The sequence below is a fragment of the Vigna angularis genome, chromosome 9, assembly GCF_016808095.1.
Source record: "Vigna angularis cultivar LongXiaoDou No.4 chromosome 9, ASM1680809v1, whole genome shotgun sequence".
Taxonomy (NCBI): Eukaryota; Viridiplantae; Streptophyta; class Magnoliopsida; order Fabales; family Fabaceae; genus Vigna; species Vigna angularis.
The window spans coordinates 25,380,702-25,398,850 of record NC_068978.1 but is presented as its reverse complement, the minus strand read 5'-3'; the positions used below and the strand labels follow the sequence as shown (position 1 = coordinate 25,398,850).

Genomic DNA, 18,149 nt, shown 5'->3' with positions numbered 1-18,149 from the left:
GATAAGTGATCAAAGCCCTATTGTAATGAACAACTCAGGGGGAGAGACTCATCAAGCTGAGCCAAATCAGGACTTACAACTTGATGAGATGACTGAAGAAGCAGATCAACCTAATCTGACGGTGGAAGATCAAGCAATTGAGGATGCTCCACAAGAATCCCAATTGAGACGATCAACAAGACAGAAGCAACCGTCAAGAAGGTATTTTTCAGATGAATATGTTAATTTTACTGATGAAGGTGAACCTCAAAGTTTTGTAGAAGCAATGGAGACAGAAGACAAAGGCAAATGGTTGCAAGCCATGGAAGAAGAGATGCAATCCTTAAAGGAAAATGAGACTTATGATTTGGTAGAACTACCAAAAGAAAGGAGAGCATTGCAGAACAAATGGGTGTTCAAGCTCAAGAATGAAGAGAACAACCCAAGCCCAAGGTACAAAGCACGAATTGTCGTGAAGGGGTGCAACCAGAAGAAAGGAATAGATTTTGACGAAATATTTTCACCAGTGGTGAAGATGACATCCATTAGAGCAATTCTCGGTCTGGCAGCAACACTAGACCTGGAGATTGAACAACTGGACGTCAAAACAGCATTCTTACATGGAGACCTAGAGGAAGAAATTTACATGAAGCAACCAGAGGGTTTTGAAGAACCAGGCAAAGAACACTTAGTGTGTCGTCTGAAGAAAAGCCTCTATGGTCTGAAGCAAGCTCCAAGACAATGGTACAAGAAATTCGATTCCTTCATGATCCAGCATAATTTCAAGAAGACCTCCGCAGACCATTGCGTGTTTGTGAAGAATTATGAAAATGGTGAGTCCATCATACTTCTCTTGTATGTTGATGATATGTTGATTGTAGGGAAGGACAAAATTAAAATAGCTGCTCTCAAGAAGGCATTGAGTAAGTCTTTTGCCATGAAAGACCTGGGTGCAGTAAAGAAGATACTTGGAATGAAAATCTCCAGAGATCGTTCTAGAAGAATGCTATGGGTATCTCAAGAAGATTACATTGAGAAGATTCTCAAAAGGTTCAACATGCACAATGCCAAATCTGCTCGTGTTCCAATTGCTGGACATTTCAAACTCAGTAAGTCTCAATGTCCAAAGAATGAAGAAGAAAAGGAAGAAATGAACAAGGTACCATACTCTTCTGCCGTGGGTAGCCTTATGTATGCAATGGTTTGTACAAGACCAGATATTGGCTATGCTGTAGGAGTTGTGAGCAGATTCCTGTCAAATCCAGGAAAAGAGCATTGGGAAGCTGTTAAGTGGATACTGAGGTATCTAAGAGGATCTGCCAAAAGAAGCTTGTGTTTTGGCAATGGAAATCTAAAGCTAATCGGATATTCAGACTCAGACATGGCTGGAGATGTCGATTCAAGGAAGTCAACATCAGGTTATCTGATTACTTTTGCAGGGGGAGCTGTTTCTTGGCAGTCAAAACTACAGAAATGTGTGACATTGTCTACTGCTGAAGCAGAGTATGTAGCGGTGACTGAAGCCTCTAAAGAGATGCTATGGATGAAGAATTTCCTAAGTGAATTAGGACATGATCAAGATGATTATGTGGTGAATTGTGATAATCAAAGTACCATCCATCTAACCAAGAACCCCATGTTCCATTCACGCTCGAAGCATATCGACGTGCGGTATCATTGGATACGAGAAGCGCTGGATGAGAAGAAATTGAAGATAGAGAAAGTCCATACAGACTTGAATTGGTCTGACATGATGACTAAGTCAATACCAATCAAGAAGGTTGAAGATTGTTGTCAAGGTGCTGGTGTCGTGGTACCTTCCAACTAAGTCAAGATACGAAGACAGAATGGAAGCCCCATTTTTTGTTTTATGGGGGAGTTTTGTTGAATAAAACAAAAATGGTGGAAAGCTTTGTCTGCCACCAACCAAAAAAGCACAACTCACTCATTTGCTTTTTCCGTAAATTCAGCACACCACCTCAACAACTATTTTGGTTTTTTGTGCTTTCTTACTTCATAAATTGAGAAGCCAGAAACGTGCAAATGCACACACAGAGGGAGAAAAGAAGAGCCACCCAATTTTAGAGTGAAGAGGCACAACCATAGAAGTGAAAAACTCACTGTGAGTAAGAGAGCCACGGTGAAGGAGAGAAAAAAATAGAGAGAGTCTATTTTGTGAGTGTGTAATACAGAGAGAGAGTATTGTATACCATCCGAGAGGGTGAGATTAATTGAGTGATATTGAGTGATCCTCAAAGAGAGAGAGAAAACACTGTAATCCTACTTTTCATAGTGGAGATATTTTTCTGGACTAGGTCCCGTGGTTTTTTCCGAGAGGATTTTCCACGTTAAAATTTTAGGTGTTATTTTTCTCTACGCTTTCATTTTTACGCTTCCGCATAGTGCCCATTTTGAGGTTCATAGAGGAGGGAACAAATACCGCTGTTTCCCAACAAATATCACATATGAATTGTTTTGTTATTCCTAATCTTTTGTTATCCCTAATGATGTAATTATGTATGTATTAAAATTGTCACTAAATACAACAATTTCGAGAAATTTTAAGATTTACATAATTTGTTAACCTACATTTAAATGCTTCACAGTGTACTGGTGTTGGACACCCATCTGTCTCTTTATGTTGATGTCTAATGGTTGCTGTAAAATAGGAGTTATGTTGAATAAAGAAAAAGGAAAATCATCTAAGTGTTAGTAAAACTATTATAGCTTCCAAAAAGATGAGGTTGTCTAATCCTTCTTGGCAGCCCAAAATTTTGATAGCATCTGATCTCACCTCCTAACCCAGCTGTCACAATTACCAAACCCCATGCCGTAGGAACAACCGTGGAGGAAATGTGGCCACTGTCCAATAATGAATAAGATGAAGAAAATGATCCACTTGAAGAAAGTGCATCACTAAACCTAGATGAGGATGATGCAGTTCTAAAAGAAGCACTAAATCCTGAATCTGTGCGAGAAAATGCTTCAAGGTCATCTTCCTCTGCGGTGTGGCAATTATCTTTCATTGGAGACTGAGGTATCGTTCTTTTACTGTTACCAAATGAATCTCCAAGTCCTGATTCTGCATGGAAATTTGCCGCAAGTTCTTCCCTAGGGGAATTTGAAGCTCCTTCTGAGTTAAGGCTAATACTTTTCCTGGGAAGTGGTGGAAGAGTTTTCTTACTACCATTTGCAGAAGATGGCGATGGTGTTTCTTCCCCACCAATAGAACCTCCCAGAGAACGTTTTGAATGCTTTTTAAAAGGCACTGGTACTAGCGGAGGATCACCTTTGACGGTACAATTCCATGGTATTGCTACTGAAACATCTTTGCAGTTGAAGTGCTCGTGAGCACGAGTAACTAGCATACTTTTGAATTTTCCACTGCCTGCACTTCTATGATCTTCACGCTTCCACACATATACTTCAGAATCTTCGCTAGCACTTATAATATATCTTCCATCTGGACTAAATGAAGCTGCAATTTGACTGTTTGCATTACGAAAACCTGTTCATGTTCAACACCAATATTTTAAATCAACCTTTTTATGTTGCTGGGGCTGTGGAAATAGTTCTCATGCAAGAATTGATCATATCAGTGAAAAGGTAACTTCGGATAATGTTTTGCAGCACCTTTGTACTTTTGAACTACTTCTGAACCTTCCAATATTCTTATTCTTGAATCTGCCGAAGTTACAAGAATTTCTGATGGTTTGCCTGGAACAAACTGAAATGACAAAACGCCAATAATTAGATACATATACTTTTAGGATAACTCAGAACGAAACAAGTATGACCAATATATGGATATTAACTCACAGGAGGAGTTATTTTTACATTCGAGTCTGGTGTATTAATTTTTCAAAAGTTAAATATGTTTTTAGTTTTTAAAAATTAGAATTAAAATTAAAATTTATTTTTATTCCAAATTTTAATATATTTTGGTCATTAAACTTTAAAAATAAATTAATATAATTTTTTTAATAAAACAACATTAATGTTTTTACATATTAAATAATATTCTAAACTAACATGTGAGATGTAATATATGAAATAGTGTTATGAAAGTATAATGCAAATTCTAGAAGAATCTAGAAACTCCTTAGATAAAAGAATTGAAATGTAATATAAGTTCTAGAATATTGTAGAAAAGCCTAAGATAGGAAGAAAAATCAAGAATATTCTACATAGGTAAAAATCTAGAACATTCCATGTAAGTTGTGGCTAGTATGTTCTAGAATAATCTATGGGTCTATAAATACCCATGAACTCTACCATTTGATGCAAGATGTAGCCAACATCTACCATTTGTAAGAAGCTAACATCTATTACAAGTAAAGACAACTACAACACTTCTTTCAACTACTACTTCCACATTCCACTATCTCCACATTTTCTCTACATTCAACTATCTCTACATTTTCTCTATCATCAACTATTCCTTTCACAACCTCAAAATACTAACAGTGGTATCAGAGCTACGTTCGATCATCTATTGGGCGTAGATAAAATTTTCAACTACCTCAAACAAAACTATAACTCATTCTACGACTTCCAAATATATTCTCAACACATAGCTACTACTAATCAAACATCATCAATTCCAGTACCTATTTTCAAAGGAGAAAATTATGATTTTTGGAGTGTCAAAATTAAGACATTCTTCCGCTCTCAAGATTTATGGGATATGATAGAAGAGGGATTCACTATTCTAGAAGACACCTCTACTCTTACTGCAGCTCAAAAGAAGGAGTTGAAAGAAAACAAGCAGAAAGATTCAAGGGCTTTATTTGTTCTTCAATAAGCAGTTGATGATACAATTTTTCCAAGGATAATTGGTGCCACAAGTGCAAAACAAGCTTGGAACACAATACAAGAGGAGTTTCAAGGAAGTGACGAGGTACACAATGTTAAACTTCATTCTCTAAGACGAGGGTTTGAATTATTAAGAATGAAAGAATCTGAGACCATTAAAGACTACTATTCTAGAATAAAAGAAATAGTTAGTCAGATGAGAGCCTATGGGGAAAATATTCTTGACAAAAATATCGTTGAGAAAATTTTAATTTCTATTCCCCAAAAATATGATGTAATCGCAATTGCGATTGAACAAACAAAAGATTTGACTACATTGTCAGTAACACAACTAATGGGCTCTCTTGAAGCTTATGAACAAAGATTGAAAAGGCATGAAGAAGACTCGGTTGAAAATGTCTTTCAATCAAAACGAAAATTACGGTCTCAGAAAAAAGAATATGAAGGAAATAAAAGTACAGGAGAAATTTCTAGAAATAAAGAAAATTCTAGAAACTTCTCTATTACTCATCAAGGAAAATATCCTCCATGTGGCATCTGTAAAAAGACAAGTCACTTGGAAAAAGATTGTTGGCATCATGGAAAACCTCAATGCAAGTATTGCAAGAAGTTTGGTCACATGGAGAAGTATTGTCGTAATAAAAATAGACATCAAGCAAACATTGCAGAAGAAGATAATCAGGAGAAACTCTTATTCTATGCCAATCAAGAATCTCCTAGTGGAAAAGGGAGTTGGTACTTGGATAGTTAATGCAGTAATCACATGGCAAAAGATCAAAGTATCTTCAAAGACATTGATAAATCTGTCAATGTCAAAGTTCAACTAGGAAATGGAACCACAGTGGAGTCTCAAGGCAAAGGAACGGTGGAGACAAAGAAAGGTACGAAATTCATCAAGGATGTTTTACTAGTTCCCAATCTTAAAGAGAATCTTTTAAGTATTGGTCAAATGATGGAGAATGGATATTCTCTTCATTTTGAGAAAGATACATGTAAAATTTATGATGGTAAAATGATAGAAATTGGCCAAGTAAAAATGGAGAATAGAAATAGAAGCTTTTCTATAAGCTTCAAACCTGGAACTAATATTGCCATGAAGGTAGAAGTTGATGACTCATGGCTTTGGCATAGGAGATTTGGCCACTTCAACACACATGCCTTAAAGCTTTTATATCAGAAAAACATGATGAGAGATCTTCCATGCTTGAAAGAGAATAATGAATCATGCGAAGGATGTCTCCTCGAAAAAAACACCGATTACCATTCTCGATAGACAAAGCATGGAGAGCAAAAGACTTATTGGAGTTGATTCATACCGATGTTTGCAGACCGATGAGAATACCTTCACATCATAACAACAGGTATTTCATCCTCTTCATTAATGACTTCTTTAGAATGACATGGGTCTATTTCTTAAAGGCAAAGTCAGAAGTTTTTGGAGTATTCAAGAAATTCAAGGCCCTTGTCGAGAAGCAAAGTGGAAAACAGATAAAAGTACTTAGAAGTGATCATGGCAAGGAGTACACATATCGCGAGTTTGACAAATTCTGTGAAGATGAAGGCATAGAGCAACAACTTACAGTTGGATATACTCCACAACAAAATAGCGTGTCAGAGAGAAAGAATCGCACAGTTATGGAGATGACAAGATCAATGCTGAAAGAGAAAAGTATGCTAACATTTTTTGGGCTGAAGTAGTCTACACTGCAGTTTGTATTCTAAACAGATGTCCAATTAAGGCAGTCCAAGACAAGACTCCTATTGAAGTTTGGAGTGGAAGAAGCCATCAGCTAAACACCTACAAGTATTTGGATCTATCTGCTACATACATGTTCCTGATCAAAAGAGGCACAAGCTTGAAGACAAGACTATACAAGGAATATTTTTGGGATATAGCACACAGTCAAAAGGCTATCGAGTTTACAGCCTACAAACAAAAAAGCTCATCATCAGTCGAGATGTTGAAGTTGATGAAAATGCTTCTTGGAATTGGGAAGAAGAAAAAGTTGTTAAAAGCAACATTCTACTTCCAGTGCAACAATCTCAAGAAGAAACTCAAGAAGAGGCAGAAAATTCAGGTACACTTTCTCCACCTCCACAACAAGATTCTTCACCTGAATCTAGTCTAAGAAGAGTAAGATCTTTGGTAGACATATATGAAACTTGCAATATGGCCATGATTGAGCCTAACTGTTATGAAGAAGCCTTAAAGCAAGAACTATGGTCAAGGCAATGGAGGAAGAAGATCAAATTGAAGATATGTTACCAAAGCCAAGATTTGAACTACTGTGCATAATGCTTGGAGTTATCGAATTTGCATTAAGGAGGAGTATTAAAGTGTAATGCAAATTCTAGAAGAATGTAGAAGCTCCTTAGATAGAAGAATTGAAATGTAATACAAGTTCTAGAATATTGTAGAAAAGCCTAAGATAGGAAGAAAAATCAAGAATATTCTACATAGGTAAAAATCTAGAACATTCCACATAAGTTGTGATTAGTATGTTCTAGAATAATCTATGGGTCTATAAATACCCATGAATTCTACCATTTGATGCAAGATGTAGCCAACATTACCATTTGTAAGAAGCTAACATCTACTACAACTAAAGACAACTGCAACACTTCTTCCAACTACTACTTCCACATTCCACTATCTCCACATTTTCTCTACATTCAACTATCTCTACATTTTCTCTATCATCAACTATTCCTTTCACAACCTCAAAATACTAACAAGTATAAACAGTTCAGGCGTAACTTCAAATGTAATTTTACGTATAATTTTTTTTTATGATTGACGAAAATTAATTTTGTATTTAAATTTAAAAATTAAAAGCATATTTAACTTTTTTAAAGAAAAATGCTAAAATTTATATTTGTTTAGAATATTGTTTACTTTGTAACTATACGAGCCTTAACTTAATCTTCCCATAATGTACTTGTTTTCTCTCTTTTATTATATCTAACCATCTCTTGAGCAAGACTCTCAAAGATGAAAATTTATTAAAAAAATAAAAAAGAAAACAATTGTACAGACAAAAGGCCAGTAAATTTGTTTTCCCTACATCAAATCCATTCTGGCTTGTGGCACATGAAAATAAGAATTACCTGAAAACCAGTGACTTTTCTTAGTTGGGATTTCTTTTGTGAAATCTCAATTGTTCCTGTTTGAGTTAGTTTGCAATCTGGTTTACCATAAGGAAATGGGAATTAACAGCTTGATATATTCAGTTTAAATGATTTATAAGATGTGTTAAATTTTTATTTAGATTACAAGATAGTTTCAATAGAGATAAAGATATAAAGAATAGAAGTCAAGTAGTTAATACCTTTTGTGCTATATGTACGACAACCGCCCTTGTGGGTACCAACAATAGCACCCTGAAATAATGAGAAAATATCAACAAAGATCAAATTAATGCATTATTAGTATTTGATTTGGTTTATCACGTTATTATCTAGGTTTAAATATGATTATTATGTGCACCCAAAAAGAGTTAGTTTCATCTTGTTTTATGGATTCCTTTCTCATCTTTTGCATATGCGTAGCTAATCTTTAATATTTAAAAAACTGTCTGTTTTTTATTTATTTTGGAGCTTTTAATGTTAATATTTTGAAAATTGCTGAGATGTTAACATTCTAAATCAATAGTTATGAGGATTTCACCAGTTTATAGGGTTTATAATTTAGATTCACCTTATTATAATTATGATACAGTTTCTAATTTTTTGACGTCTAAAGAAGTTTGTTCTGCAGAAGAATTAAAAATAGTCTTTAAATGGTTTAATATGTTTTATAAGAGGAAAGATTGTAATTCTGACGATAAATCCGTTCAAGTTTAAGAAAACTTGGTCAGAATAGACTAAAAAAAACTAATACTAAATCTTCCAAACTTTGTAAAAAGCACTAATGAATTTTAAAACCTTTTGCAAATTATATCTCTTAATATGTTGAAGAATTTGATTATTGAGCTTTAATTTCTTAGTGGTGCATTGGTTTAATTTTTTTCTCCTATCACTACTTACATAGTTTTTCTTATAATAGGTATTTTTACCTATACGTGCAATATAGATATATTTTTATGATAGGTTTGGTTAGATCCTTGTTGGAAATACATCTCTTCTTGATTAACGGATACAATTCCATTGAAACTAATAAATGGTTTATTCTAAGGTCTTGAAATTATTATTTTTTTACTCTTAAGGGATGTATATTCATTTTTGTAAAGGTGAAGCACATATAATATTCACTATCATTCTTTATCTAGAACTTCAAACTTTCACTATAAATTGTGGTTTTGAGAGATTTGGAAGTAGTTGAGTAGTCTAACTAATAAGTTGAAGAATGATAGTAAGTTAAGAATTAATTGAGAAAGAAAAGAGAGTTTCTATAATTTATTAGTATGATTGTTGTAAGTCATCTAAAGAATGAGTTTGTATGTTATCTTCTTGATAAGAGAGATCTTTTTGTAATCCTATTTTCATATAGTTGAGGTCTTATTATTACTTGATCATGTTGTTTTTCCTTCTCACATTTTAAATGAGTTTTTCATATTAAAAATATTATCAGTTATTATCTTCTTTTATTTATTTTTTTCTTAAGCTTATTTTAAATTATACAGAGAAATCTTTTCACATATTTTGTTCAATTTCCCAACAATTCTCCAATGTTTTTTTTTCTGTTCTTTTTATTTTTTTAATGAAATCTTCTGGAACATTAAAATCAACAGAGTAGATTTCTTTTGTTCATTGTTATCATCAAGTTAATGGAACTAGCTATTAAAACAACGATAAAATAATTTAAGCTAAAGCTGATGAGTTAAACTTGAGAAAACCTGAATGAATTCTGCTTTTATCTATTGTGTTCTTCCTGTCTCAATCTAATTTTGATACCCTCTTTTACATATATCCTTGCTTTATTTTTATACAAGAGAATTTTATCCCGTTCCAAGTATTTAAGATATGTTAACTGAGAATTCTCTGATATACCGTTCGGTTATACTATTGTTCGACAGTATTATACCGAACGGTGCTGTCGAGCAGTAGTATAACCGAACTGAACGGTATATCTGTTATCATTCTTTAAGAAATTATGGAAAAGCTATTACTATATTTAGATAAATCTGATTACAACCAATAAGAAATTCTAAGAAGAAAACAATACCTGACCATCAGGTGTAAACGACAATGCAGTAACCATGTCATTGATATCAATCCAATCCACAACATGGCGTTCAGGAATGCTCCATATTCTGACCCTAGCGTCCAGCGAACCACTTATGAAAACATCATCTTTGAGAGGATTGAATTGTATGCAGGTTACTGCAATATCCATATATAACTAAATATGCATAAAAATCATAAAGAATATTAAAATCGTGCTCCAGAGGCTCAAACATCTCACTCTCACCATAGTCACTGTGGGGAAACCTGTACAAGCAAGTCCTAGTCTCCAAGTTCCATAATCTGACCGTTTTATCCATTGAAGATGAGAGAAGTAGCTACAGTTCAAGATTATAACCCATCAAAATTTGAGGTTCTAATTATCTTCTTGCATGCAATAATACACCATGAATTTTGTATCCTAAAAGATATTTCACATGAATTTTAGACGATGATGATGATAAATTCTTTTTACTATTTTTTTACCACTTGTAAGACCTTTCAAAAGAAATAAAAACTAGGTTAGTAAAATATTCTTTCTATTAATAATAATAAAGTTATCAAATTTATTATTTTATGTTTTATTTCTAAATTATTTAACATTTTAAATTATCAAATAGAAGTATTTTATTAAATGGATGTAATATTTACCATCCTTATAATAAACATATAGGATAGGATAAATAGAAGGGTAATGATATATTTTTTATATAACATTTTGACATAATACATATATACTTTGTCATTAGAGTATGTTATTATAATAATAAATAAATAATAAACTAGTGAAAAAAAAGGACATATTATTACATCAAAATGTTATAAAAAGATTTATGTCAAAATTTTGTAATTGTTTTACTAGTTTATTATTTATTTGTTGTAAACTCAATGACAAAAATTACAAATGTGTGTTGCAAAAATGTTGTAACATATCATTTTCTTTTATTTATTTAGTTTTTTAAGTTATTTTCAAAATGAATTTATTCGTATTTGATTATTTTTCAACGTTGTTCAATATTATTTATAATAAAGTAAACGGATTTTTTTTTAATTCTGTAGGGTTGGCTAAGGTTTATTATTTTTTTGAAAAAAGTAAGTTTCTGATTATTTTAAAACTAAACAGTTGTTTTGTTAGTTATTTTTTAATTAATTTTAGAAAACTGTACCCATTTTGTTGTTTTGGTCATCTGTCTAGCAGGAAGCATGAAGGTGCAAGGAGTACCTTAGATCGCGACCATGACAAATCTAAAACATCATCCAAATGTCCTTGGAAAGTGCAGAAGGGTTTGTCGGAGAGTGAGAAGACAGTTTCAGGAACATGAACATAGTCAGGAATGGCGGGGCCCTTTTTGGTTCCGAATTTGCCCTTCTTCTTCTTGTCAGCCGCCGCCGGAGAGAAAGGCGAACCGTCGTTGGAGGCAAGCAAGGAAGGGTGAATAGGTGTGAAACTCCCCTCGTCGATCCTCAACGACATAACCTCACACTCCTGCACTTCCCACACGTGTATCACCTTGTCCTCACCTGCACTCGCCAGAAACCTCCCATCCAAACTAAACCTAATCGTCCAAATCGACCCGTCGTGCCCCTGAAGCTCCTGACACAGATGCAACGCCGAAACCTCCTTGTGCGACTTCCCGCTCTGCCGCACTCGCACCCACTGACTCTTCTCCGCCGCCGCCGTTGCGGCGGCTGCGTTACCAACAGCCTCTCTCTCCCCAATGAACCCACTCGCCACGCCCTTTATGTTCTTCAGAAATGCAACCCCTCTTCTCTTGCTCATCCTCAAACTTCTCGAAATGTACGAACTCGAAGTCAGCTTCCGCGACAAATTCTCGTTCCTCGTACTGCGTCGCATAAGCTCGTTAACCACGCGCGATTTCCCCACCGTCTTTTCAAACTCATCCATAGTTAACTGCCTCCCCGTCTGTAAATCACTCAGCCTGTTCCACGCACCGGTTTCGGTGCATTCGTTCACAATAAACTCCTTCCCCGTGTCCAAGTTCTTTATCAGGAAAAACGCTCGCACTCCCGAATCCTCAACTTTCGCGCTTTTCGGCTTGGACTGCGGTGCTTCGTCGGAATCCCTCAACACCGCTCTGTTTCTCGTTCCCGGCGGAGTGCGGTGGACGAACACCTCCGTCGCGGTTCTCGTCAACCTCTGCTTCGAACACTTTCCGATGAAATGTTCTCTTCTCGACCTCTCCAACGAGAACAACTCGATGTCTCCCTCGGATCGCGAACGAACAAGAACTAATTGATGAGAGGAGTTCTCTGAAAACATCTTCTCTGTCGAAACGGCAACGGCTGTCGTTGTCTCAGAAACCGGCGTCGTTGAATCAGTAATCGGCGTCGTTGACACGACAGGTGTAACGGTAACGGGATTAGCGCAAGTAGACGGAAGTGTTGATTTTTCGGAGGAAATGGAGTTGGTGGGCTTTGAAACTGATTGACCGAGTTCCACGGGCGTGGTTTTCGAGAATTCTTTGTCGTCGTCCAGACCCATGCCGTGGAGCAAACGCTTTCGGCGCTCGTCAATTGAGACGGGGGCCGCCATCCATACGCCGTAATCTTGAGCAGCATCCATCGTGGGAGAAAGGCTGTTTCGACGCGAGGGAGCGGAGGAGATGGCTGAGGCGAAGGAAAGGCGGGGGTCGTCGAAATCGTCGTCGTCATCGTCGTCGGAGGAGGCCAGGTCGAGGGGGGCGGCGGTGGAGAGGCGGCTGTATGACTCGAAGAAGGCATCATCGTCGTCAACATCGCCAAGGCCGTCCCAGTCCATCGTCATCGTTTTCCGGCGTCCCATGGCGGTGCATTGGCGCGAAAACAGGGGTTGGGGATGGATGTGGTATCTCTGGAGTGAAATCTTTTTGTTTTTTTTGGTTTGGTGTTGAATTTTTTGTTTGTGGTTGAGTGTCGGTGTTTGGGGGCAGAGGAAGTGAAGAGAGAAAAAGAAGGAAAGAAAGACAGGTTGATTACCGTTATGGATTTTTGGGGGCAAAGAAACGGTCAACGGATTCCATGCCTCATTTTCTGTCTTTTCTAATGTTTTCACTTTCAAAAATGAAAAATAAAAATTTATTTCATCACTTAGGATAGTAAGCAATTAAAAAATTATCTCTCATCATTTTAACATAATTTCAATGAGTAGTAATACAATGACACGCTTATGTGTCAGTTACACTCATTTGACACGGTCCAGGTCAGCTTTTCTTAAAAAAAATTGCAAAGTAATAGAGGGTAAAAGTGGAAAAACACCTATTGGGGTTTGTTTCTTGTTTGGGTTCAGAATCGAAATCCCCATTTAAGTTTTCTTTCAAAACTTGATTTCCATCACTCTTATATGCTTCCCATTTTCATGTTTGAGGCACTTTAGTGGTTTGTTGTGAACGTTATTCAGGCGCTTCAGTGGTTTATTGTGGAGGCTTCCGCTTGGTGTATCGATTTGTGTCGCGTCTGTCGTCTTCGGGTTTGAGGTACGGGTTTTTGATTTTTTTTTTCTGTCTTAGCCTGTGTAGTTTTTGTCGCTATGTCATTTTTTGCTATCTCGGTTTATTGATGTGGGGTTGTGGGGGACCAAGCTCTTATTTTTGGGTTGACGGGAGGTGGGGTTGCTTTGTTGGTGATGTGTTCTATGTTGGAGGTGGCGTTGCTTTGCTGGTAACGTGTTTTATTAGTACTCTTTGAGACTTTTTTGTAGGAGCTTTATGTGTAGTGTGACAGGAAGCACACTAGTAAAAAGGTTGAGACTTTTGAGTTTGATTTTGACCCTAAGGAATAAGGGTGTAGGTGTAATACGGGGTCCATTTGGTTAAAAATTGGGGAGCTTCATAAAGTGAGTGATATTTTTTCATCTAAGAACTTCATTGACTGAGGTGGGTTTGGGTTGCTTTACAATGGAACCTTGGGTGATGCAAAATTTAGATTCACCCAAAATAAATTGGAAATAGTTATAATATATATAGTTAAAATTTTAAATTTCATTTAGAGAAGTTAATTTCATAATTTATGTTTAGGTATTATTGATGAACATTATGAGCAACCATGATTCCATTGGATTATATTTCAGTGGTAGTGTGAAGTTTAGAGAAGTTGAATGTAATTTGTGTTGGTGTGTTTCCCTCTTAATTGTGCCTCATTCTCAGATAAATTGCCCATCCTCTTGCCTTTGTTGTCCCCCAGTAAAAAGACAACAACATATGGTTTACAGTCAAAATTTTAAGAACAGAATCATGTGTTAACTTTGCAAAAAAGAGACATTAACATATCAAAATCATGTGTATAGCCCAATGCATGTCCACGAAGCATTTTCCTAAAACAAACTTTATGCATGCATTAGTTGAGTAATGAGCTACAGTAAGTGGTTATGTTGTTAGTCCTATGTGGTTATTTGGAAATCGGGTTTTGTACAACAGTAGAAGTTTTTTATACTCAATGAGACAATGTGACCCTTAGAAACAATGAGACCCTTCAATACATAAAAAAGGTTTGTATAACAAGAACGGAATCTTAGTTCTAATTGAATAACAAAGTTAACTTTGGAATAAACCTTTTCATTTTGAAAAGCATAGATGGGATATGTGAAATTTATGGTGAAGAGTATATGACAGGGGAGGAAAAGGATTAAGCCTAGGCAAGGGAACAGAAAGCAATGGATGAGCCCTTGATTGAGTTAACCCAGGTTTGTCTTCCATGTCAACAGTCTCATTTTGTCCTTTAACCTTTCATTCAAAGCACTGAATCATAGGAGCATGGTTGGTCTGTACAACTTGCTAAGCCAGTGAGGTTCTAGGACAACCTCTTCTTCCACTCCCAAACAGAATCAGATGAAAATATTCTCCCCTCACATCTAACGGGCTCTTACCACTTCCCTCTTCATTAAGAAACCTCTCTAGTCTGACCAACCACTTTATTATTACACGTTCCGTATTGTTCGTGGTATGGTAGTTTGATCTGTACCATAAGTCGCGTATGTAGTTGGTAGTATTTTAATATTACAGTTCCACTATATGCATGCATTAGTTGAGTAGTGAGCTGCATTAACTGGTTATCTTGTTAGTCGGATGTGGTTATTTGTAAATCAGGTTTTGTACAACTGTAGAAGTTTTTATATTCAATATCAATGTTCACATTTTTTGGTGCAGTAAGTGGTGATATGGTTAGTTATGCATGCATTAGTTAGATACATTGTATTTTTTGGTACAGTAAGTGGTCAATGTTCAAATTTTAATATTACTTCGAAATGGTGTTTTAAAGATGTATAGTAATGCTAATATTACTTGTGTTATTATGATGGGTGTTAAAGGGTTGGGTGTTGTTAATCTAACTTTAAGACTCTAATGTTGGATGGAGTGATTGTGTTGACCTTAATTATGCTTTGTTGTACCCTTATACAAAAACATGTTTTAATAAAATGACTGCTTAAATGAGATAAGTAGACTTATACATGAACCTGATTCCATGATTATGTTTTGTTAAGACATATTAGATATTGTATAAAGTAGAGTGCATGATAAAATATGCTTTGTACATTATATGACTCTATGTTATGGTGCATGGGATGAAAGGTTGAATTGGGGATGTCTGTAAAATATGTTTGAACATGCACAGATGTATGAAAATGAAAGGGATATGTTTTATGCATTGGTACTGCCTTTATATTGTTTGGTGTGTAATGTTGTCCTTAGGTGATTGCAATGTGAATAATGTGTTGTTTTGGATAATTGAGTGAAAAATCTGATGATATGAATGAGTTAAATACATATTATTTTACCAATATATTAAATTGAACTTGTCACTCTCATTATACAATGATGTTGATTGTGTTTGGTAAAATGTGCAGGATATAGTGATATGGACAGAGAAGTTAATGAACCTGTAAGTATGCTGTAATTGTTTCAATTTAATATTTATTAGGTAGATTGTTGCATTTATTATACTAAGATATGGTTTGGTTTATACTTGCAGGGTACAGTTAGAGTTAGGCACCGAGTGCAAACCCAACCTATAGTTGAATTAAATGCTTCCCTGTCATCCTTTCATAAGGAAAGAATAAAGTCGACACCTTTTAAATTTTTAGTCGATTTGGTGGACAATATCGTTATTTCTAGCCCCATTCTTGTAGAATTAATTAGTAGGTGGGATGTCGTACATAAGGCTTTTAGGATTAGGGAGAATTTAGTCCCTTTTACAGTTGAGGATGTGTGTGTTTTTTTAGGTTTGTCAAATTCTGGTCAAACTTTTAATCTAGAAAATGATGTCGGTGGCATTGTTAATAACTTTTTTAGGGATGAGGACATAACAAGTTTGACTATAATGGAAAAGTTGAGGGATAAGAAATTTAAAACAAAAAAAAATGTTGACAATTATTGTAGGTTGTATATATTGTTAACATTTGGAATATTTTATTTTCCTAGGAATAGTAATGTGATAAACAGTGTCCCTTTTAGTAAATTAGATAACATTGATGAACTAAATATATACAACTGGGGTGATGCTGTATATAGTTTGATAAAAAGTAGTTTGAATCGGGCAGCGGATAAATACAATCGCAAAACATACCATGATGCTATACACATAACTGGTTGTGCAACAGTATTACAGGTGTGTTTTAACAATTATTTATTTAATTGTTACAAAATAAATGTGTATTTTTTGTCGAAAAAATTTGAACTATTTTGATGAACTTTGTAGTTATGGGTTGTGGAACACATAAGTTTGTATGATATTAGAGGTAGGAGTATTTATCCTCGAATTCTTCATTGGATTGTAATTAAAGATAAAAGGAGAAAAATAATATCAACTTCTGAACGCACTGAGGTAATTCCATTTGTTTGATATTTTGGTTACATTTGTCGTGTTATTGCCTTGATATTATTTGTTCTTTATGTAAAATTGTATTTGTTTTTGAAGATATTATGGGATTTCCATTTGAGTGAAGAACAATTTCAGAATGAGGAAATCAAGGAATCACTTGGTTCTATTGGGGAGACTAATAGTAAGTCCTACAATGACAACTTTGACTTTGCTAGAGTTGTCGAAGAGCAAAGGCTCTTGAGGACAAGGGTTGATAAGCATGCAGAACGCCTTCTGGAGTTACAAAGAAGTATAAGACGGTTGGAAGAAGAGGTTTTGAATGAGATGCCATCTTTTAATGATGGTATGGAAGGGCCTTCGACAGATGACAAAGCAAGAGATTTGGCTGTTGTCAATTTTGTGGATGGGGGTGTGGAGGGACCCTCCATAAATGAGAACATTGTTTTTTCAAATGTTTACAGAACTTGCACTTCAGGGCTTTGTAATGATGGTGCTGAGTAAGTTATACACAAAACAATGTTTATATATATATATATATATATATATATATATATTTTATGATTTATAATTGTGTTTGAAATGAACATTATCATGAAATTGTGTTGTATGTAGAGTACTTTTGGAGGTGTCAAACAACATGTTGACCATAGCAGACTTCAAATGCTTACGACCACGTGGAAAAATTGATAACATGGTAAGTTGTGTAATGAACCAAAACTTGTTGTATAACAACCAATTATGTGAGTGTATAACTTTGATGAACTTTTGGTGTAGGTTATGTTGTCTGCCGCTGGGATGATTGTGTATAATCAATTGCAAATATCTGGAACGATTAAACGGTGTTGTTTAAATCCATTTTTTGCGATATGTAAGGATTAAATTGTTGAATGATAAAGCTTTGTAGTTGTTGATATTACTTATTGGCGTATTTAAGGATTGAATTGTTTGAACCAATTTTATGGATGAAATTTTTTAGACAATGGTTATGGAGAGAATGAAGATTCCCAAAAAAAAGCGAGAAGCATTGCCAGCAACAGATTATCATCATTTCTTCCAACCTCAATCATTTCCATTAAATGTGTTGTTAACATCTGAATTTATAAGTATATGTGTTTTGTTATAGGTTTATCATACCATGTGTTCTTCAATGTATTGATGTTTGTGGTTGTGGTTCTTTAGTTATTTGTGCCCACTGTTGGTGATGACCATTGGTGGTGCTATGCTGTAAACTGTCAATCAAGAGAAATGTTTATTTTGGATTCTCTTGATCACAAAAGGCGGCGTAGAAAAAGTATTGACAAGGTTATGGTAAGACATATTTTGTTGTATTGTTATTGTTTTAAGTGCACTTTACTGTTACAATAGAAGATTTACAAGAG

At 35.2% G+C, this 18,149-nt stretch overlaps 1 protein-coding gene across 1 annotated transcript; it reads right to left on the bottom strand.

Moving 5' to 3' along the window:
• Positions 1 to 2,681: 2,681 nt before the first annotated feature.
• On the bottom strand, positions 2,682 to 12,979 carry LOC108346679 (uncharacterized). Its single transcript, XM_017585741.2, has 7 exons — positions 11,180 to 12,979; positions 10,205 to 10,295; positions 9,959 to 10,116; positions 8,124 to 8,175; positions 7,903 to 7,979; positions 3,613 to 3,706; positions 2,682 to 3,487 (listed from the first exon to the last, which is right to left on the bottom strand). The coding sequence occupies exons 1-7, from the start codon at positions 12,758 to 12,760 to the stop codon at positions 2,682 to 2,684; spliced, it is 2,859 nt and encodes a 952-aa protein (XP_017441230.1). The 5' UTR covers positions 12,761 to 12,979.
• Positions 12,980 to 18,149: the final 5,170 nt, after the last annotated feature.

Excerpts from the sequence above, each read along its gene's own strand:
- LOC108346679 (XM_017585741.2), bottom strand. The coding sequence starts at position 12,760 with ATGGGACGCCGGAAAACGATGACGATGGACTGGGACGGCCTTGGCGAT. Across the intron at positions 8,176-9,958 it reads CGTTTACACCTGATGGTCAG|GGTGCTATTGTTGGTACCCA; the intron begins GTATTGTTTTCT and ends TCATTATTTCAG. Across the intron at positions 7,980-8,123 it reads TCGTACATATAGCACAAAAG|ATTGCAAACTAACTCAAACA; the intron begins GTATTAACTACT and ends ATGGTAAACCAG.